This window comes from Pristiophorus japonicus, chromosome 20, assembly GCF_044704955.1.
Source record: "Pristiophorus japonicus isolate sPriJap1 chromosome 20, sPriJap1.hap1, whole genome shotgun sequence".
Classification (NCBI taxonomy): Eukaryota; Metazoa; Chordata; class Chondrichthyes; family Pristiophoridae; genus Pristiophorus; species Pristiophorus japonicus.
In genome coordinates this window covers 13,295,832-13,318,871 of record NC_091996.1, presented here as the reverse complement: position 1 = coordinate 13,318,871, position 23,040 = coordinate 13,295,832, and the positions used below count along the sequence as shown (strand labels likewise).

Here is a 23,040-nt window from a genome sequence, read left to right as displayed (position 1 = left end):
ACCTCTCTGCCTCTATCTTGTCTGTCCCTTTCATGATTTTAAATGTTTCTATAAGATCACCCCTCATCCTTCTGAACTCCAACGAGTAAAGACCCAGTCTACTCAATCTATCATCATAAGGTAACCCCACATTTCCAGAATCAGCCGAGTGAATTGTCTCTGTACCCCCTCCAAAGCTAGTATATCCTTCCTTAAGTAAGGTGACCAAAACTGCACGCAGTACTCCAGGTGCTGCCTCACCAATACCCTATACAGTTGCAGCAGGACCTCCCTGTTTTTGTACTCCATCCTTCTCGCAATGAAGGCCAACATTCCATTCGCCTTCCTGTTTACCTGCTGCACCTGCAAACTAACTTTTTGGGATTCATGCACAAGGAACCCCAGGTCCCTCTGTTGTAATTTCTCCCCATTCAAATAATATTCCCTTTTACTGTTTTTTTTCCCAGTCGTTGGCCAGTCTTAGGGCAGTCTTTGGCCAGGGACTCCCAGGTGTCGGTGGGGATGTTGCACTTTATCAAGGAGGCTTTGAGGGTGTCCTTGTAACGTTTGCTCTGCCCACCTGGGACTTGCCTGCCGTGTAGGAGTTCCTGAGGAAGAAAGTGTTTGAAGACTTTCTTCTGGCACCAAGCTTATGGTCTACAGGGCTGTAGTGATATCCACCCTCCTGTATGGCTCAGAGACGTGGACCACATAGAGTAGACACCTCAAATCGCTGGGGAAATACCACCAACAATGCCTCAGCAAGATCCTGCAAATCCCCTGGCAGGACAGACGCACCAACGTCAGTGTTCTTGATCAAGCCAACATCCCCAGCTCCGTTGGGCGGGCCACATTGTCCGCATGCCCGACACAAGACTCCAAAAGCAAGTGCTCTGCTCTGTCAGCTACGCTTCGGTTGATGTATTGCGCTATCATTCATCATGGTCCTTCAAATCAGCCTGCTGCCTGCGCTGTGAGCCTACTCATGCCACCCACCCTGCCCCCTCCTCTGCTGCTAACCATTTGTCTGTGTTCTGTTAAATTTTGCAGAACTTGAGGCTGACCCTGACGAGGTAGAAGAAAATTCAGACGAGGACCAGCCTGAACAGGATAACATCTTTGAATCCAACCCTCCAGACCAATAACATGGGGGTGAGGGGGAGGGGATGGAATTGGATGAAGCCCCCACTGTTTTACTGACTTTGGAGGAGGTGCTGCTGATTGTGGTGACAGCCCCTTCCGTGACTAGTGGTTTGAGTGCTGGTGGGACATTCCATGGTTTCCGAATGTCCCAGGCTGCGGGTCCCAGTGGTGGGGTGCAACAAGGCACACCCAGGGCCCCTCTATCCCAGGTTGCGGGTCCCAGTGACGGGGTGCGAGCGACACCCGTGGGGAGGAAGGGAAGGAGAGCTCGACTGTGCTCTCCTGAGGTGCAAGATCTAACAGATGTGGTTCAAATGATGGCAATGAGTGGGGAGAGTATTGACCTTACACGACCACTCCTGGACACCATCAGTGGGATGGGTGATGAGGTAGCGGGACTGCCGGGAGAAGTAACAGCAATCTCACGAGAAATGGGAACGATATCTGGGACCATGACTGAGGGAATATCTTAGGCAGCTGAAACCATGTCAGTAACCATGAGGGAGGGAATGTCACAGGTAGCTGATGCTCTGTCAGTGAACTTCATGGAGGGAAGGTCAGAGATGGTGCAAACACGATCACTGAACATGAGGGAGAGAATGTCACAGGTAGTTGAGACAGTTTTGCTCAACATGAGGGAGGGAATGTTGCAGGTCATTGAGACACTGTCAGGGTGCATGAGGGACGGCATGTTGGATTTAGCTGCTGCAATAAAGGAACATGGCCAGACCCCGTGCCCATTGATAGAATCAACTGCGACTCCCACTCCAATTCCCACACGAGACTCTGAAGAGCCCCAAGCCAGGCCCTCCACATTGCCGCCTGCCTGCACATCTCGGAATCCTCCAAAGGTGCTCACAAGCCGATGTGGGTACAATCAATGTAGCCCTGTACATTTGGGAAGCCAGTAATCCTGGAGAAGCCCATAGCCCTTTCACGCCTTGTCTGGGCAGTCATGGGGAACCTTATGTAGTCATTCCTCCGGATATATAGTGTAGCATCATCATCATAGGCAATCCCTTGGAATCGAGGAAGACATGAGTTCTCAGGTGGCTGAACAGTCCAATATGAGAACCACAGTCTCTGTCACAGGTGGGACAGATAGTCATTGAGGGAAGGGACGGGTGGGACTGGTTTGCCGCATGCTCCTTCCGCTGCCTGCGCTTGATTTCTGCAATCTCTCAGTGACGAGACTCGAGGTGCTCAGCGCCCTCCCGGATGCACTTCCTCCACTTAGGGCGGTCTGGCCAGGGACTCCCAGGTGTCAGTGGGGACGTTGCACTTTATCAGGGAGGCTTTGAGGGTGTCCTTGTAATGTTTCCGCTGCTCACCTTTGGCTCGTTTGCTGTGAAGGAGTTCTGAGTAGAGCGCTTGCTTTAGGAGTCTCGTCTCTGGCATGCGAACTATGTGGCCTGCCCAGCGGAGCTGACCAAGTGTGGTCAGTGCTTTAATGCTGGGGATGTTGGCCTGGTCGAGGACGCTAATGTTGGTGCGTCTGACTTCCCAGGGGATTTGTAGGATCTTGTGGAGACATCGTTGGTGGTATTTCTCCAGTGACTTGAGGTGTCTACTGTACATGGTCTATGTTTCTGAGCCATACAGGAGGGCGGGTATTACTACAGCCCTGTAAACCATGGGTTTAGTGACGGTTTTGAGGGCCTGGTCTTCAAACATTCTTTTCCTCAGGTGGCCGAAGGTTGCACTGGCGCACTGGAAGCGGTGTTGGATCTCGTCGTCAATGCCTACTCTTGTTGATAGGAGGCTCCCGAGATATGGGAAGTGGACCACATTGTCCAGGGCCGCGCCGTGGATCTTGATGACTGGGGGGGCAGTGCTGTGCGGCGAGGACAGGCTGGTGGAGGACCTTTGTCTTACTGATGTTTAGCATAAGGGATGGTTTTCTCGACCAATATGTCGAGGAACGAACTAGGGGGGAGACCATCTTAGACTGGGTGTTGTGTAATGAGAGAGGATTAATTAGCAATCTCATTGTGCAAGGCCCTTTGGGGAAGAGTGACCATAATATGGTGGAATTCTGCATTAGGATGGAGAATGAAACAGTTAATTCAGAGACCATGGTCCAGAACTTAAAGAAGGGTAACTTTGAAGGTATGAGGCATGAATTGGCTAAGATAGATTGGCTAATGATACTTAAGGGGTTGACTGTGGATGGGCAATGGCAGACATTTAGAGACCGCATGGATGAATTACAACAATTGTACATTCCTGTCTGGCGTAAAAATAAAAAAAGGAAGGTGGCTCAACCGTGGCTATCAAGGGAAATCAGGGATAGTATTAAAGCCAAGGAAATGGCATACAAATTGGCCAGAAATAGCAGCGAACCTGGGGACTGGGAGAAATTTAGAACTCAGCAGAGGAGAACAAAGGGTTTGATTAGGGCAGGGAAAATGGAGTACGAGAAGAAGCTTGCAGGGAACATTAAGGCGGATTGCAAAAGTTTCTATAGGTATGTAAAGAGAAAAAGGTTAGTAAAGACAAACGTGGGTCCCCTGCAGTCAGAATCAGGGGAAGTCATAACGGGGAACAAAGAAATGGCAGACCAATTGAACAAGTACTTTGGTTCAGTATTCACTAAGGAGGACACAAACAACCTTCCGGATATAAAAGTGGTCAGAGGGTCTAGTAAGGAGGAGGAACTGAGGGAAATCTTTATTAGTCGGGAAATTGTGTTGGGGAAATTGATGGGATTGAAGGCCGATAAATCCCCAGGGCCTGATGGACTGCATCCCAGAGTACTTAAGGAGGTGGCCTTGGAAATAGCGGATGCATTGACAGTCATTTTCCAACATTCCATTGACTCTGGATCAGTTCCTATCGAGTGGAGGGTAGCCAATGTAACCCCACTTTTTAAAAAAGGAGGGAGCGAGAAAGCAGGGAATTATAGACCGGTCAGCCTGACCTCAGTGGTGGGTAAAATGATGGAATCAATTATTAAGGATATCATAGCAGCGCATTTGGAAAATGGTGACATGATAGATCCAAGTCAGCATGGATTTGTGAAAGGGAGATCATGCTTGACAAATCTTCTGGAATTTTTTGAGGATGTTTCCAATAAAGTGGACAAAGGAGTACCAGTTGGTGTGGTATATTTGGACTTTCAGAAGGCTTTCGACAAGGTCCCACACAGGAGATTAATGTGCAAAGTTAAAGCACATGGGATTGGGGGTAGTGTGCTGACGTGGATTGAGAACTGGTTGTCAGACAGGAAGCAAAGAGTAGGAGTAAATGGGTACTTTTCGGAATGGCAGGCAGTGACTAGTGGGGTACCGCAGGGTTCTGTGCTGGGGCCCCAGTTGTTTACATTGTACATTAATGATTTAGACAAGGGGATTAAATGTAGTATCTCCAAATTTGCGGATGACACTAAGTTGGGTGGCAGTGTGAGCTGCGAGGAGGATGCTATGAGGCTGCAGAGTGACTTGGATAGGTTAGGTGAGTGGGCAAATGCGTGGCAGATGAAGTATAATGTGGATAAATGTGAGGTTATCCACTTTGGTGGTAAAAACAGAGAGACAGACTATTATCTGAATGGTGACAGATTAGGAAAAGGGAAGGTGCAACGAGACCTGGGTGTCATGGTACATCAGTCATTGAAGGTTGGCATGCAGGTACAGCAGGCGGTTAAGAAAGCAAATGGCATGTTGGCCTTCATAGCGAGGGGATTTGAGTACAGGGGCAGGGAGGTGTTGCTACAGTTGTACAGGGCCTTGGTGAGGCCACACCTGGAGTATTGTGTACAGTTTTGGTCTCCTAACTTGAGGAAGGACATTCTTGCTATTGAGGGAGTGCAGCGAAGATTCACCAACTGATTCCCGGGATGGTGGGACTGACCTATCAAGAAAGACTGGATCAACTGGGCTTGTATTCACTGGAGTTCAGAAGAGTGAGAGGGGACCTCATAGAAACGTTTAAAATTCTGACGGGTTTGGACAGGTTGGATGCAGGAAGAATGTTCCCAATGTTGGGGAAGTCCAGAACCAGGGGTCACAGTCTGAGGATAAGGGGTAAGCCATTTAGGACCGAGATAAGGAGAAACTTCTTCACCCAGAGAGTGGTGAACCTGTGGAATTCTCTACCACAGAAAGTAGTTGAGGCCAATTCACTAAATATATTCAAAAGGGAGTTAGATGAAGTCCTTACTACTCGGGGGATCAAGGGGTATGGCGTGAAAGCAGGAAGGGGGTACTAAAGTTTCATGTTCAGCCATGAACTCATTGAATGGCGGTGCAGGCTAGAAGGGCTGAATGGCCTGCTCCTGCACCTATTTTCTATGTTTCTATGTAAGGCCCATGCTTTCAAACGCCTCAGTAAATACGTCAATTATGTCCTGGAGTGCAGCCTCTGTATGTGCGCAGATGCAGGCGTCGTCCGCGTACTGTAGCTCGATGACAGAGGTTGGGGTGGTCTTGGACCTGGTCTGAAGACGGTGAAGGTAGTTTAGTTCCACTCCAGCGGGGAGCTTGTCGACTGTGAGGTGGAGCATCACAGCGAGGAAGATTGAGGAGAGGATTGGGGCGATGACGCAGCCCTGCTTGACTGGACGTGGATTGGGTCTGTGATGGATCCATTGGTAAGGATCACGGCTTGCATGTCATCGCGGAGGATGATGACATACTTTTGGGGTCATCCAAAACGGAGGAGGAGGCTCAATAGATCCTCGAATTTGACAGTGTCAAAGGCCTTTGTAAGGTCGAAGAAGGCTATGTATAAGGGCTGGCACTATTCCCTCCCTTTTTTCCTGTGGCTGTCGCGCTGCAAAAATCATGTCCGTTGTGCCCCGTAGGGGACGAAATCCGCACTGCGACTCCGGGAGGAGCTTCTCGTCCACAGGGAGAAGTTGGTTGAGGAGGACTCTAGCGACGACTTTCCCAGTGGCTGATAGCAGGGAGATTCCTCTGTAGTTGCCACAGTCGGACTTTTCCCCTTTTTTAAAGATGGTCACGATCGCTGCATCTCTGAGATCTCCCGGCATGCTCTCCTCCTTCCAGATGAGAGAGATGAGGTCATGTATTCGTGCCAGCGGTGCTTTTCTGCCATCCTTCAGTGCCTCAGCAGGGATTCCATCCGCTCCCGTAGCCTTGTTGTTTTTATCTCGGAATCCACCAAAGGTGCTCGCAAGGGCGATGTGGGTACAATCAATGCAGCCCTGTACCTTTGGGAAGCCAGCAATCCTGGAGAAGCCCACAGCCCTTTCACACATTGTCTGGGCGGTCATGGGGAACTTTATGAAGTCATTCCTCCGGGCATATAGTGCAGCAGTCACCTGGCGAATGCAGACATGTGTTGCATGATGAGAGATGGTGCACACATCCCCAGTTGTAGCTTGAAACGATCCGGAAGCATAGAATGAAAGTGCAGCCGTAACCTTCACTTCAACTGACAAAGCAGTCCTCCTGAAGCTTCAAGGTTGCAGGTCTGCTTTCACAACTCACAGATCTCACTTACAGCTTCTTTGCGGAAACGCAGCCTTCTGACACAGTCTGCATCACCCAGTGCAGGTATGAATGCCTGTCTCGATACACCCAAGGTGGATAGGGCCTCCTGCCCAGCACCCTACGGGCTCTGATGTTCCTCATGCGATGACATTGAATCAATTGTCTTCTACGTTGCACCATGATGCAGAAGGCTCGCACAAGGTATGGCATTGTCAGTATTGCCCCCATAGTTATATTTTACCTTTGCAAGAAGCTCAAAACGGCAGGAAGGCAGGCAGGCAGGACAGGTTCTTTGTTTTCTCTGACCAAGGTCTGTATGGATGGACCATACCCAGGTCTTGTGACATCTCCTCCCCTCCCCCCCCCCCCCACCACACATTGCAGTCTTGTGACTTCTCCCCTTCTCCCCCCCGCCCAACACCCCCAGAGTGTCCCTGGAGATGGAGCATGCTGTGACCACCGGTACGCTCGCGGCCTTCTGCGAGAGGTGGGCACCATCGCCCCTGGTGTAATGGGTATGGAGTTGTGGCAGGCAAAGAGCAGACAGATTAAGAGGGCTTATCAGTCGTAGGAGGGTCTGAGGAATCGGTGCAGTTCCTCGACCTTACATTATGGATTATTGCCTGTTGTATGTGTTGTGGAGTATTAAAAATATAACACTCGATACAAGGTCTATATATAGAGAAAAGAATTGTTTATTTAAACCTGATCGATCAAGGGAGATCCGGTCGCATCAGCACCGTTACTGGATGCAATCCTCACCGGTCTCTTGGAACACCGGTCTCGCGGCTGCTACATTTTATACATTCAAAATACAGTCAAAATCATGAAACTACACGGGGAAGTGTTCCACTGGTGTCCTTGATAAGTACATCTGGCTACTCTCATTTCAAAGAGGCTTTGTGTTCTGCTATCTCGTGTGACTCGAAAATGGTTGCCTCAGCTTATTATTTTACGAGCTGTCTACATTTGTCTTGTATGTGCTCTCAGGAGATGTTATCTCCTCAGCAAATTCTCTGACCTTAGTCCTAGGCCCTTGTGAGACCCTTTGTTCTTTGTTTCAGTCTAATTGCTGGAATATAGGACTCAGCTATTCCACCATGAACACATTAAGCCTTTCTCTCAGCCTTTCTTGCTTATGATTTTAACTTTACTAAATTACTTTTCCCCTGATTAATTTTTTGCGACTATAATCCCCCATTTGATCAGGTAGTTACCCCAAATACCCACCACGAACAACATTTTTCCTTTCCCTATCTTGATTCGCGTATCACTCTCCCCGGTTTCGTTGATCAGACGATAGGATTGGGACACTCACGACTCATAACAGGTACTCGTGCCGTCTTTGTGTTTGATTACCCCTTTCTGGATCTAGCAAAGGCTTTCTGTGTTCTTTGTTAAGGGCCTTGGCCAACATTTTCGCTCTGCGTCTCTTGTATCTGCCTACACATTCTCCCAGGAGTATCAGCACTACTATCAGCTGCACTATGACTAACACATGGGATATAATTCTGATCCAAGGGTGTATGTTTAGATCCAGTCCGAAATGGTAAAGTCGGGCACACTACGGCGGGTCAGTCAGTTCTTTATCAGTGTCCTTTTGTAGTTTGTCAATTTGTTCCTTTAAGACAACAGATTTCCTTCGTTGGTCAAACACACTCCTTTCCAGTGCCGTTTGTTCTTCCCTCAGCTTAGGGATTGGTTGTCCTTGTGATTCTCCAAGGTCTTTATACCCTGCTTTTATCGTGTCTACCATCGTTCTGTCGATGGTCTCTTCCTTCACCTCCGGGTATATTGTATATCCTTCTACATTGATCTCGTGTTTAGGCTTCATACAGAAGTCAGGGCGTTTGATGGGGCATGTTATCATCCCTCCCACAGTCGGGTTAGCGACTGTTGCGCTGACGCACCAACGTCCGTCTCCTTGTGACGTGGCTATGGTCTCATAGTCCAACGGCCATGGTGTGATGCTTAGGACGCATCCCTCTCTTTGGCCGTATCCACAGTCATCTTTTCCCTCCTGAAATGACTCTCGACATAACACAACTTAGTTATTCTTATAGCAATCTGTTCTAGATACACCCTTGGTCTTATTCCCATTTTTAATAACCTACTGATGCAGCTTGTGATACCTCACTCGCGTTTGGTGTCTTACTTCCCCGATGTTTGTAACCTTGTACAGACATTGTCCTTCAGTAAGTCTATACTGGGGAATGCTTACTACGAATCCTATTATATTCTGGTGGCCAGTGACGCATCTATTCTCAGGGACCCGTGCGTGGCTATTCCTCCAAATCTGACAAGCTTGAATAGGATTTTTGTCCAGCGTCCGAGTTTTAAAAACGTTTTTGGTTATCCTTTCAGGGTCTGCCCCGTTCTGTAACTGTTCCAAATTATGTTCCATTGAGGCCAGCATCCATGCTTCATACCCCACACACACATCGCTGCACTTGCCTTAGCGGTTTGGTCGTTCAGCAGGTTAATGGTCTTTGCATGGTCTCTTAAAGTGTGGGCTACTTGCAGTATTTCTCTTTCGGTCCCATCCCTTAATTGGGCCTGTAACTGGTTGTTATCTCCTCCTCTTTCTAACAGCCCCTTTAAGATATGAGTTAAAGTACTGACTTGTTCATTTATGGCCTGAAGATCTATAGTGTTAACTGTCGCGTCCCCGGCCGCATAGCCCGCACCTGCCATTTCTAATGTGCCCCTTTTTCTCCTCGTCTTTCGGGTCATCGCAAGTTTTATGGTGTTAGACTCTGACCCTTCCAAGGCTCGTAATGTCAGATTCATATATAGTGCAACTGTTCTGGGCTTGCAGAAACTGGGGATAGTTATATCCATCAGGTTTAAAAATACGGGAATTACCCGCTGTTGCACCCCGAAGTGGATTCTGTCTTTTGTTCATTTTATTACCAGCCCTCCTGCAGCCCCCACCCACCCGGTCATATCTGGGGTTCCAGTAGTGGGGCAGTGGTCATGGGTCTACCTCGGGGAACAACCTCCCAACACCACTCACCACTGGTCCCATTTGTGCATTTGGAGGGCGGGCACAACTTTTGCTTGTCCTGACCTGGCTGAGGTACTCCTGAGAATTCAGTGGACTGTGGCGCGCACCTTATCTGCACCCCTCCCTTCTGGGCGCATTGTTTTTGTATCCCCTCCCACCCCCAGTCTACCTGACATACCGCGGTCTCGTTTACCCAAATTGTCAACTTTGTATGGGCCCATGTCCACGGGTTTTTCAAGCCCTTTGTCCACTGCACTTTAAGTTGATTGTTGTTTCAACCGCCACCGTCACCTTTTCCGGTGTCATACCCAACGTCACCCAAATCCATGTAATACACGCCTTGCTGTTCCTCAGTCGGCTGTCCCCGTGTTAGTGTCCTGGTAGCTTCTCCCAAGCTAGTGAGGATTAAGGTGTCTGTCACAATCTTTGCAACGAGCCACATTCTTTTTCTGTTGAGAGATTACAGCCTGGCGTCCCATGGGGTTAAATTCTTATCATTTCTATTTCAACCGGATTGTTTGCAACGTTTCTCCGATTGTTTACACCATTTCTCCAGGCATGTGCCCTTTTCCAGATCCATCTTATTATGGCCAGTACCCCTAATATTGCAAATATAAATCCTAATCCTTTAAAAAGTTCATCTGTCAGTTCATCCTTCCACTCTCTATACTCTAAAGCGTATCTTAAGGAGTGTTTTACTGGGATTACCCTCGGTTCCGCCATCTGCCGTACCCTTATATTCTTTCAACTGGGACCAGTGTTTCCACCGGCGCCTACCTTTCATATTCACGCAATCACATGTATCTCCACTAATTAATACCTCTGATGGTCCGCCCCACCGAGGTGTGAACCCTGGTTTCCCTGCCACTTCCTTAACCATTACCTTCGCCCTCACCTCGGGGATTATAGTCGAGGCGGTTGTCTCACTGCCTTCGTCCTCCTCCTTCTGCCTTTCTCGGACCTCCTGTCGCATACATAAGAACATAAGAATTAGGAACTGGAGTAGGCCATCTAGCCCCTCGAGTCTGCTCCGCCATTCAACAACATCATGGCTGATCTGGCCGTGGACTCAGCTCCACTTACCCGCCCGCTCCCCATAACCCTTAATTCCCTTATTAGTTAAAAATCTATCTATCTGTGATTTGAATACATTCAATGAGCTAGCCTCAACTGCTTCCTTGGCCAGAGAATTCCACAGATTCACAACCCTCTGGGAGAAGAAATTCCTTCTCAACTCGGTTTTAAATTGGCTCCCCTGTATTTTGAGGCTGTGCCCCCTAGTTCTAGTCTCCCCTACCAGTGGAAACAACCTCTCTGCCTCTATCTTGTCTATCCCTTTCATGATTTTAAATGTTTCTATAAGATTACCCCTCATCCTTCTGAACTCCAACGAGTAAAGACCCAGTTTACTCAATCGATCATCAGAAGGTAACCCTCTCATCTCCGGAATCAGCCTAGTGAATCGTCTCTGTACCCCCTCCAAAGCCAGTATATCCTTCCTTAAGTAAGGCGACCAAAACTGCACGCAGTACTCCAGGTGCAGCCTCACCAATGCCCTGTACAGTTGCAGAAGGACCTCCCTGCTTTTGTACTCCATCTCTCTCGCAATGAAGGCCAACATTCCATTCGCCTTCCTGATTACCTGCTGCACCTGCAAACTAACTTTTTGGGATTCATGCACAAGGACCCCTAGGTCCCTCTGCACCGCAGCATGTTGTAATTTCTCCCCATTCAAATAATATTCCCTTTTTTTGTTTTTTTTCCCAAGGTGGATGACCTCACACTTTCCGACATAGTATTCTATCTGCCAAACCTTAGCCCATTCGCTTAACCTATCTAAATCTCTTTGCAGCCTCTCTGTGTCCTCTACACAACCCGCTTTCCCACTAATCTTTGTGTCATCCGCAAATTTTGTTACACTACACTCTGTCCCCTCTTCCAGGTCATCTATGTATATTGTAAACAGTTGTGGTCCCAGCACCGATCCCTGTGGCACACCACTAACCATCGATTTCCAACCCGAAAAGGACCCATTTATCCCGACTCTCTGCTTTCTGTTAGCCAGCCAATTCTCTATCCATGCTCATACATTTCCACTGACCCCGCGTACCTTTATCTTCTGCAGTAACCTTTTGTGTGGCACCTTATCGAATGCCTTTTGGAAATCTAAATACACCACATCCATCGGTACACCTCTATCCACCATGCTCGTTATATCCTCAAAGAATTCCAGTAAATTAGTTAAACATGATTTCCCCTTCATGAATCCATGCTGCGTCTGCTTGATTGCACTATTCCTATCTTGATGTCCCGCTATTTCTTCCTTAATGATAGTTTCAAGCATTTTCCCCACTACAGATGTTAAACTAACTGGGCCTATAGTTACCTGCCTTTTGTCTGCCCCCTTTTTTAAACAGAGGCGTTACATTAGCTGCTTTCCAATCCGCTGGTACCTCCCCAGAGTCCAGAGAATTTTGGTAGATTATAACGAATGCATCTGCTATAATTTCTGCCATCTCTTTTAATACCCTGGGATGCATTTCATCAGGACCGGGGACTTGTCTACCTTGATCCCATTAGCCTGTCCAGCACTACCCCCCTTAGTGATAGCGATTGTCTCAAGGTCCTCCCTTCCCACATTCCTGTGACCAGCAATTTTTGGCATGGTTTCTGTGTCTTCCACTGTGAAGACCGAAGCAAAATAATTGTTTAAGGTCTCAGCCATTTCCACATTTCCCATTATTAAATCCCCCTTCTCATCTTCTAAGGGACCAACATTTACTTTAGTCACTCTTTTCCATTTTATATATCTGTAAAAGCTTTTACTATCCATTTTTATGTTTTTCCTTTCAACTGCTCACTCAATTCCCTCACATACTTTCTGATTCTGTCTCGTAGGGGGCCTAAGTCGGCTCCTCCTGTCTCTATTCCTTCTGGTAACCTCATTGCATGTTTGGTCATTAATTCATACGGGGTTAATCCCATGGTTCTGTTTGGTGTGGCACGCAGCCTCATTAATATTGTCGGTAGGAGTTCAGTCCATGCCTGCCCTGTTTCCTGTATTGCCTTGCTCAAGGCGGTTTTAAGGGTCTGGTTCATTCTCTCGCCCATCCCTGAACTCTGGGGGTGATATGGGATGTGAAACTTCTGCTTAATACCGAATATTCTACGAGTTTCTTTCATTACTTGACCCGTGAAATGAGTTCCTTGATCCGAGTCAATTTGGGTGGGTATCCCCCAATGGGGAATTACCTCTTCCGCTAGGATCAGTGCTATGGTGGTGGCTGTGCAACTCCGAGCTGCGAAGGCTTCCACCCACCAAGGGAACAAATCTATAATTACCAAACAGTACTTTTGTCCTCGAGAATTTGGCAGTGAAATCTATCTGTATATAGAATGGGACCAGCACCTTTCCGTCCTTCCTCCATACTGAATCCGTACCTAGTATTCCTCCCTTTCTTTTCCATTCTTTCTTTTTAAAAGAGATCAGATTTAACATTTTATTTTCAATGTATCTCAGTATTTTGTTGCGCCTTTTCTTAACCAGTGGTACTGGAAACCTTCACAACAAAATTAACTCTTCACTGTACCCATCCTAATTTCTGCTCCCCTTTTGTAGTATATGTATTTATTTTTGGATTCAAAATGTCAAATATACTGTGTTTTTGAAATATTGGACTTCTCATTGATGCTTATAGTTTCTAAGTGACTCACAGATCACAGAATGCAAAGTAATGTGCCTAACTTCTGTTTTAGAAGCTGAACATTAAAAACTCCAATCCAAGCAGGAATAGCATAAGTAGAAAATCGTTTGCTCTGTAACTTCAAGATGTACTTTGTGATACAGTACCTCATAAATTACATCTTTTTAAGCTTCAGCTTCTGACGTATTAGTTGAGGTAGAGTTACACAGATGTGTACTTTTATTAAAAAAGTTTCCAAACCCAAGATTTTCCAAAACAACCAAAATGTTTATCAAGGAGAATCACCTGAAATATCTCAAAATCCCAATCCAAATATTGTACTGCCAATCTTTTATTTAAAACTTTTTTTACTGAGCTAGAAGCTGTCACGTCATTTAACATAAGATTTTACACAAAGGAAAACGGGGGCATAGCCTCCGAGCTCGTAGCCTCGAGAGATCCAAGTAGGCTTTTTTAAAGGCATTGCAATTTCCCTTCTCCATTCTTTATCTCATGCCTAGACTAAATTTATTGTCTTTCAACCCAATGTCATCAATGATTACCCATTTTCTTTTGACAAGTAAGTGAGCGTGTTGGAATTTAAAAAAAAAACAAATGGGACCACGCATTTCGAACCTTTTGTTAAACAAACCGATCCTTTGTGTATTTCCTAGCTCCATAACTTATCATCAAAATAAATCCGCACCTGCATTTCTAACTTAAAATGTAATTCATTTCTCGGTTCACACTTTCTTAAAACTTCCCACATCTAGGACAACACTACAAAGGGTTAAAAACTTTCAACTCTCGGCCTGGAAAAGTGGGTGGAGCTAAAACAAACAGACAGCTACCCCAATTGTTTAAACAGGCTTTCAGACAGATGAAAAATTCATTAATTCCAAGAATGCCAAGAACGGGGAAACACTCACCAAGGACACCGAGGCTGTCGGGGCCCGATGGAAGGAGCACTTTGAAGATCTCCTCAATCGAGACTCTGCCTTTGACTCGAGTGTTCTTGATTCCATCCCGCAGCATGCGACCCGCCACCAACTCAGTGAAACTCCAACGTTGTACGAGGTAGGCAAAGCCATAAAACAGCTGAAGAATAACAAGGCTACGGGAGCGGATGGAATCCCTGCTGAGACGCTCGAGTATGGCGGAGAGGCGCTGTTGGCGCGGATACATGACCTCATCTCTCTCATCTGGAGGGAGGAGAGCATGCCGGGAGATCTCAGAGATGCAGTGATTGTGACCATTTTTTAAAAAGGGGACAAGTCCAGCTGCGGCAACTACAGGGGAATCTCCCTGCTATCAGCCACTGGGAAAGTTGTCGCTCGAGTTCTCCTCAATCGACTTCTCCCTGTGGACAAGGAGATCCTCCCAGAATCACAGTGCAGATTTCGTCCCCTACGGGGCACAGCAGACATGATCTTTGCAGCGCAACAGTTGCAGGAAAAATGCAGGGAGCAGCGCCAGCCCTTGTACATGGCCTTTTTCGATCTTACAAAGGCCTTTGACACTGTCAACTGTGAGGGTCTATGGAGCATCCTCCTCCATTTCAGATGCCGCCAAATGTTTGTCAACATCCTTTGCCTGCTTCACGACGACATGCAGGCCATGATCCTTACCAACGGATCCATTACAGAGCCAATTCACGTCCAGACCGGAGTCAAACAGGGCTGCGTCATCGCTCCAACCCACTTCTCAATCTTCCTCGCCGCCATGCTCCATCTCACAATCAACAAGCTCCCCGCTGGAGTGGAACTAAACTACAGAACCAGTGGGAAGCTGTTTAACCTACGCCGCCTCCAGGCCAGGTCCAAGATCACCCCGACCTCTGTCGTTGAGCTGCAGTATGCGGACGATGCCTGTGTCTGCGCACATTCAGAAGCCGCATTCCAGGATATAGTCAATGTATTCACTGAGGCATATGAAAGCATGGGCCTTACGCTTAACATCCGTAAGACAAAGATCCTCCACCAGCCTGTCACCGCCGCACAGCACTGGCCTCCAATCATCAAGATCCACGGCGCGGCCCTAGACAACGTGGACCATCTCCCATATCTCGGGAGTCTCTTGTCAACAAAGGCAGACACTGATGCGGAGATTCAACATCGCCTCCAGCGTGCCAGTGCAGCCTTCGGCCGTCTGAGGAAAAGAGTGTTTGAAGACCAGGCTCTCAAATCCACCACCAAGCTCATGGTCTACAGGGCTGTAGTAATACCCGCCCTCCTGTATGGATCCGAGGCATGGACGATGTATAGAAGGCACCTCAAGTCGCTGGAGATATATCACCAACGATGTCTCCGCAAGATCCTGCAAATCCCCTGGGAGGACAGGCGCACCAACATCAGTGTCCTCGACCAGGCTAACATCCCCAGTATTGAAGCACTGACCACACTCGATCAGCGGAAGGAGCGTGCGGCAAACCAGCCCCACCTACCCCTTCCCTCGACGAATGTCTGTCCCACCTGTGACAGGGTCTGTGGCTCTCATATCGGACTGTTCAGCCACCAAAGAACTCACTTTGGGAGTGGAAGCGAGTCTTCCTCAATTCTGAGGGACTGCCTATGATGAGTGAAAAATCCTAAGTGCTTCACAGGAGTATTATGAGGGGAAAAAATTGACACCGAGCTTCGTAAGGAAAATTAGGGCAGATGACCAGAAGCTTGGTCAAAGAGGTAGGTTTTAAGGAGCGTCTTGAAGGAGGAAAGAGAGGTAGAGAGGCGGAGAGGTTTTGGCAGGGAATTCCAGAGCTCAGGGCCTAGGCAACAGAAGGCACGGCCACCAATGGTTGAGCGATTATAATCAGGGATGCTCAAGAGGGCAGAATTAGAGGAATGCAGACACCTCGGGGGTTTGTGAGGCTGAAGGAGATTACAGAGCTAGGGAGGGTTGAGGCCATGGAGGGATTTGAAAATAAGGATGAGAATTGTGAAATCAAGACATTGCTTAACCGGGAGCCAATGTAGGTCAGCGAACACAGGGGTGATGGCTGAGCGGGACAGTGCGAGTTAGGACATGGGCTGCCGAGTTTTGGAGTTCTACATAGGGTAGAATGTGGGAGGCCAGCCAGGTGTGCATTGGAATAGTCAAGTCTAGAGGTAACAAGAGCATGGATGAGGGCTTCAGCAGCAGATGAGCTGAGGCAAGTCTGGAGATGGGCGATGTTACAGAGGTGAAAACAGGCGGTCTTAGTTATGCTGTGGATATGTGGTCGAAAGCTCATTTCAGGGTCAAATATGTCACCAAGGTTGCGAACAGTCTGGTTCATCCTCAAATAGAAGTTGGGGAGAGGGATGGAGTCAGAGGCTAGGGAATGGAGTTTGTGGCAGGGACCGAAAACAATGGCTTCGGTCATCTCAATATTCAATTGGAGAAAATTCTGCTCATCCAGTATTTAGTGACAGACAAGCAGTCTAACAATTTAGAGACCATGGAGGGGATCGAGAGAAATGGTGGTGAGGTAGAGCAGGGTGTCATCAGCATACATGTGGAAACTGATGCTGTGTTTCCAGATGATGTCGCCAAAGGGCAGCTTGTAGATGAGAAATAGGAGGGGGCCAAGGATCAACCCTCGGGGGACACCAGAGGTAACGATGCAGGGATGGGAAGAGAAGCCGTTTCATAGAAACATAGAAAATAGGTGCAGGAGTAGGCCATTCGGCCCTTCGAGCCTGCACCACCATTCAATAATGTCATGTATTCAACCAGCATTGTAACCCATGTATAAACTGACCTAAGTTGTACACTTGAGTGCTAAGGAATAAAGGACAGGTCACAGACTGACCTTCTCTCAAGCATGGGCCTCGTGTGCATTTATACTGTGTAGTAAGGATGTATCAATGGCGACAAGAAACTGGGATTTAATCCACGCGAGCATGGCCACTAGCAGGACAGACGAGAGGTACTGTGTTAAGGAATGGTTGGGACAGAGATTCAACATTGTTAAAGCAGCACACAGTTCTCCAGGCAGACAAGGGCAGTCAGGCATGCCCCAACATGTAGTCGAACCCAGAGGGGGAGTTCGACAGAGACAATGGCAAGCTGAACAGCGATTCACGCCATTGCAAGGGACAATGCGGCCAGTAATGGGGCCATCAACACCTGTTAATGGTGCACTCAAGGACAATAACAGGGGCAGTCAGGGACGATCGACTGGCAAGGGACCTTTTGTTTCAAACCGCAACTCATGCTGGAGGCGTGGAGGCATACATTCAGCCGGAGTTTGCAGAGATGAGCAAAATACCTGCAGAAATTGCAGAAATGGACATTGGGGGAAATCGCTGGAAGCTAAAGTTCAGCGAGTTCATGTGGAGCACGTATACAGTTCATACACCAGGACGCCACCGATAATGATGAAAGTGCTCCTCAATGGCATCCCAGTATCAATGGAGTTAGACACGGGTGCCAGCCAGTCCCTGATGGGTATCAGTTCAAAAAGTTGTGGGCATCCAAGGCCAGGAGGCCAAAATTATCGCCGATTGACGCACAGCTACGGACTTACACAAAGCAGATCATTCCGGTGCTAGGCAGCGCCACGGTAGTCGTGACCCACAAAGATTCGGAGAACAGGTTGCCACTCTGGATTGTCCCAGGGGCCGGTCCCGCACTGCTGGGGAGGAGTTGGCTTGCTGTCATGAACTGGAAATGGGGCGATGTCAATGCAATTTCCTCTGTGGAGCGAGTATCATGCTCACAGGTCCTGGACAAATTTGACTCATTATTTCAACCCGGCATTGGCACTTTCATGGGGGCCAAGGTAGTGATTCACATAAACCCGGACGCCAGGCCAGTACACCACAAGGCCAGAGCGGTGCCGTACGTGATGCGGGAAAAGATAGAAGGCGAATTGGACCACCTGTTGAGGGAAGGCATCATCTCGCCAGTCAAATTCAGTGACTGGGCGAGCCCGATTGTGCCAGTGCTCAAGGCGGATGGGTCGTCAGGATATGTGGCGATTACAAGGCCACCATCAATCGGGTGTCACTCCAAGACCAGTACTCGCTACCGAGAGCGGAGGACCTCTTTGCGACGTTATCCGGTGGCAAACTTTTTTCAAAATTGGACCTGACCTCAGCTTACATGACCCAGGAGCTGGTGAGTGAGTCGAAGAAGCTGACCACCATCACGACACACAAGGGGTTGTTTGAGTACAACAGATGTCCATTCAGGATTCGCTCGGCCGCCGCGATCTTCCAACGAAATATGGAAAGCCTCCTCAAGTCGATTCCAGGGACGATGGTTTTTCAGGACGACATCCTCATTACGGGTTATGATACTGAAGAACACCTCCACAACCTGGAGGAGGTGCTACGCAGACTGGACCGGGTAGGTCTGCGACTGAAAAAGGCGAAGTGCGTCTTCCTAGCTCCAGAGGTAGAATTTCTGGGGATGAGGGTAGCAGCAGACGGGATCAGCCCTACTGCATCCAAGACAGAAGCGATCCAGAGAGCACCCAGACCCCGTAACACGACGGAGCTGCGTTCATTCCTGGGGCTCCTGAACTATTTTGGTAACTTTCTTCCCAAATTGAGCACGCTGCTAGAGCCGCTACACGTGCTCCTACGCAAAGGTCGCGAATGGGTCTGGGGGGACAGCCAGGAAAGGGCTTTTAATAGAGCACGCAATTTGTTATGTTCCAACAATCTGTTAACGCTATATGACCCATGTAAGAAACTTGTGTTAACGTGCGATGCGTCGTCCAATGGTGTCGGGTGTGTGTTGCAGCATGTCAACGCCAAGGGTTAGTTACAGCCGGTAGCTTATGCCTCCAGGAGTCTGTCCCAGGCAGAAAGGGGCTACGGGATGGTAGAAAAGGAGGCGCTCGCATGTGTATATGCGGTAAAGAAAATGCACCAGTACCTGTTTGGCAGGAAATTTGAGCTGGAGACAGATCACAAACCCCTAACGTCCCTTTTGACCGACAACAAGGCCATAAATGCAAACGCATCGGCCCGCATACAGAGGTGGGCACTCACGTTAGCTGCCTATGACTACACAATTCGGCACAGACCGGGCACCGAAAACTGCGCCGATGCACTCAGCAGGCTCCCACTAGCCACCACTGAGGGGGCTACCGAGCATGGTGCTGAGATGGTCATGGCTGTTGAAGCTTTCGGAAGCGAAGGCTCACCCGTGACAGCCCGTCAGATTAAAGTCTGGACAAATAGAGACCCGCTATTGTCTCTAGTCAAGAAATGTGTCCTGAATGGGGACTGGGCAGCCACGTACAGGGCATGCCCTGAGAAATTTAAACCACTTCACAGGCGCAAGAATGAACTCTCGATTCAGGCCGATTGCCTACTGTGGGGAAACCGCGTAGTCATGCCCCAGATGGGCAGAGAGGTGTTCATCAGAGAACTCCACAATGGGCACCCGGGCATTGTCACGATGAAGGCAATTGCCAGGTCACATGTTTGGTGGCCAGGGATAGACGCAGATCTGGAACTTTGTGTTCGCAGGTGCAACACGTGTGCCCAGCTGGGCCATGCGCCCAGGGAAGCCCCCCTTAGCCCCTGGCCATGGCCTGCCAAGCCTTGGTCACGCATCCATGTGGACTATGCAGGTCCTTTCATGGGGAAAATGTTTTTGGTTGTAGTAGACGCCTACTCCAAATGGATCGAGTGTGACATTTTAAATTCAAGCACATCCTCTGCCACGGTCGAAAGTCTACGGGCAATGTTCGCCGCCCACGGTCTACCGGACATCTTGGTCAGCGACAATGGCCCGTGCTTCACAAGCACTGAATTCCAGGACTTCATGGCAGGCAATGGAATTAACCATGTTAGAACGGCACCGTTCAAGCCGGCCTCAAACGGCCAGGCAGTACGAGCAGTGCAGATAATCAAACAGGGGGTGCTCAGATTCCAAGGGGGTTCCCTACAAACCCGCTTATCACGCCTCCTGTTGGCCTGACCACACTCGCTCACAGGGGTTCCACCCGCAGAGCTACTAATGAAAAGGACGCTCAAAACCCGATTATCCCTTATACACCCCACCATGAAAGAAATTGTCGAGAGCAGGCGCCTGTCACAATATGACTACCATGACAGGAATGCGAGGGCGCGATGTATTGATGTAAATGATCCTGTTTTTGTCCTCAACTACGCTGCAGGGCCCAAATGGCTCGCAGGCACTGTGGTTGCCAAAGAGGGAAATAGGATTCTGGTAGTTAAACTTACCAATGGACAAATCTGCCGCAAACATGTGGATCAAACAAAAAGGAGGTTCAGCAACCCCATAGAAGAAGCAGAGGAAGAACACGATATAGAGTTCACTCCACCACAGGTAACCGAACACCGGAACCAAAGGGAGGAGAGCCCAGTCACTGTGGGCAGTCCGGACAGGCCTGAGGCACTGCAAACAGCAGACACTCAGGCCAGCGCCCAACAACCGGAGCCCCAACTCAGGCGCTCTACAAGGGAGCGTAAACCACCAGAGAGACGCAACCTGTGATCCCAATAAGACTTTGGGGGGGGAGGTGATGTCATGTATTCAACCAGCATTGTAACCCATGTATAAACTGACCTAAGTTGTACACAGTGAGAACACTGACCACTAGGTGGGAGACACTCCTAACCTGGACCTTCAGGTATAAAAGGGGAAGCTCCACCCACCTTCATCACTTGAGTGCTAAGGAATAAAGGACAGGTCACAGACTGACCTTCTCTCAAGCATGGGCCTCATGTGCATTTATACTGTGTAGTAAGGACGTATCAAATAATATTATGGCTGATCATTCACCTCAGTACCCCTTTCCTGCTTTCTCTCCATACCCCCTGATCCCTTTAGCCATGAGCCATATCTAACTCCCTCTTGAATATATCCAATGAACTGGCATCAACAACTCTCTGCAGTAGGGAATTCCACAGGTTAACAACTCTCTGAGTGAAGAAGTTTCTCATCTCGGTCCTAAATGGCCTACCCCTTATCCTTAGACTATGTCCCCTGGTCCTGGACTTCCCCAACATCGGGAACATTCTTCCTGCATCTAACCTGTCCAGTCCCGTCAAAATTTTATATGTTTCTATGAGATCCCCTCTCATCCTTCTAAACTCCAGTGAATACAGGCCCAATCGATCCAGTCTCTCCTCATATGTCAGTCCTGCCATCCCGGGAATCAGTCTGGTGAACCTTCGCTGCACTCCCTCAATAGCAAGAATGTCCTTCCTCAGATTAGGAGACCAAAACTGAGCACAATATTCCAGGTGAGGCCTCACTAAGACCCTGTACAACTGCAGTAAGACCTCCCTGCTCCTATACTCAAATCCCTTAGCTATGAAGGCCAACATACCATTTGCCTTCTTCACCGCCTGCTGTACCTGTATGCCAACTTTCAATGACTGATGTACCATGACACCCAGGTCTCGTTGCACCTCTCCTTTTCAGGTGATTGTCTTTCTTTTAAAAGGTAAATTTAGAACTGATACCAGGAAGTTTCTTCATACAAAGAGTGATAAACACATGGACTGCATTGCCAGGTAGACTACTGAGGGCAGAAACCCTGGAATTATTTCAGAAACAAAAGCAATAGGTGGTGGGAGGATGAGGGGGACTTCAGAGTCTTTATTGGTGAATGGACTATGATGGCTATTCTCACCCTAATTATCTTGTGACAAACATTTTCCGTTTGCCTGATGAGGGGTGCCCTCTTTCCCTTTAAACATAGAAATTGATGAACAAAAATGCAATATACTGCAGATGTTGGAACAAAAAAAGGAAACACTCAGCAGATCAGGCAGCTTATGTGAAGAGAACAAAACAAGTGCTGTATTCCGACGATACCACCACCCCTCCTCCCAAATTGATGACTCCAGATTGTTTTACACAGAATGTACAGCACAGAAACAGGCCATTTGGCCTAACAGGTCTATGCCGATGTTTATGCTCCACATGTACCTCCTCCCACCCTATTTCATCTCACTCTATCAGCATATCCTTCTGTTCCATTCACCCTCGTGTGTTTGTCTAGCTTCCCCTTAAAGGCATCAATGCTATTTGGCCTCAAGCATTCCTTGTGGCAGCGAGTTGCACGTTCGTAGAATCACATAGAGCGGTTACAGCACAGGAGGCCATTCGGCCCGTCGAGTCCGTGCCGGCTCTCTGCAAGAGCACTTCAGCCAGTCCCACTCCCCCGCCCTTTGCCCTGCAAATCTTTCTGCTTCAGGTACTTGAACCACTCTCTGGGTAAAGAGGTTTCTCCTGAATTGACCTACCGGATTTATCAGTGAGACTGTGTTATATTTTTAGCCTGCTGCCTTGATTGCATTATAGGAGCTACATAAATATAAGTAGTTGTTGTTGCTCAAGGGTGCGGGTCTGATGACGTCACACAGGCTTGCCTCGGGTTTGACGTCACGGCTTGGGGCGCGGTGCAGGCCGGGATGCTGGAGGAGCGCTCGGCCCAGCCGGCGGACTGGGCGAGGGTGTCGACGTCACGGGCGGCGCGCGGTGCAGGCCGGGATGCTGGAGGAGCGCTGGGCCGGCGGACTGGTGACGTGTGCGGCTTTGACACCATGGCCGACGGGAGCAGACAGGCCAAGCTGGCGGCTGCCAAGAAGAAGGTGAGAGAGAGGGGGAGCGGGGGAGCGGGAGCGAAGCGAGGGTGACAGGCGGCTCCCTGAGCACCCCGTCCGGGAGAAGGCTTCGGCGGCGGCCGGCGGTACCTGAGGCCCAGGCAGGCCTCGCCGCGCACTCTCTCCCTCCCTCCCTCCCTCCCAACCCTTCCCCCTCCCCCCGCCCAGCAGTCGGGAGTTAACCACGTCTCCGT

The 23,040-nt window shown here is 48.8% G+C and overlaps 1 protein-coding gene across 7 annotated transcripts in view; it reads left to right on the top strand.

The window, feature by feature from the left end:
* The first annotated feature begins 22,693 nt into the window (after nt 1-22,693).
* The window catches only part of golga2 (golgin A2), a 122,748-nt gene continuing 122,401 nt past the window's right edge, over nt 22,694-23,040 (top strand). For all 7 annotated transcript variants that reach the window (XM_070863760.1, XM_070863757.1, XM_070863759.1 and 4 more), the window contains exon 1: nt 22,694-22,834. In XM_070863760.1, the coding sequence (XP_070719861.1) occupies nt 22,787-22,834 (48 nt within the window). In that variant the 5' untranslated portion in view covers nt 22,694-22,786. The remainder of the gene's footprint in view (nt 22,835-23,040) is intronic.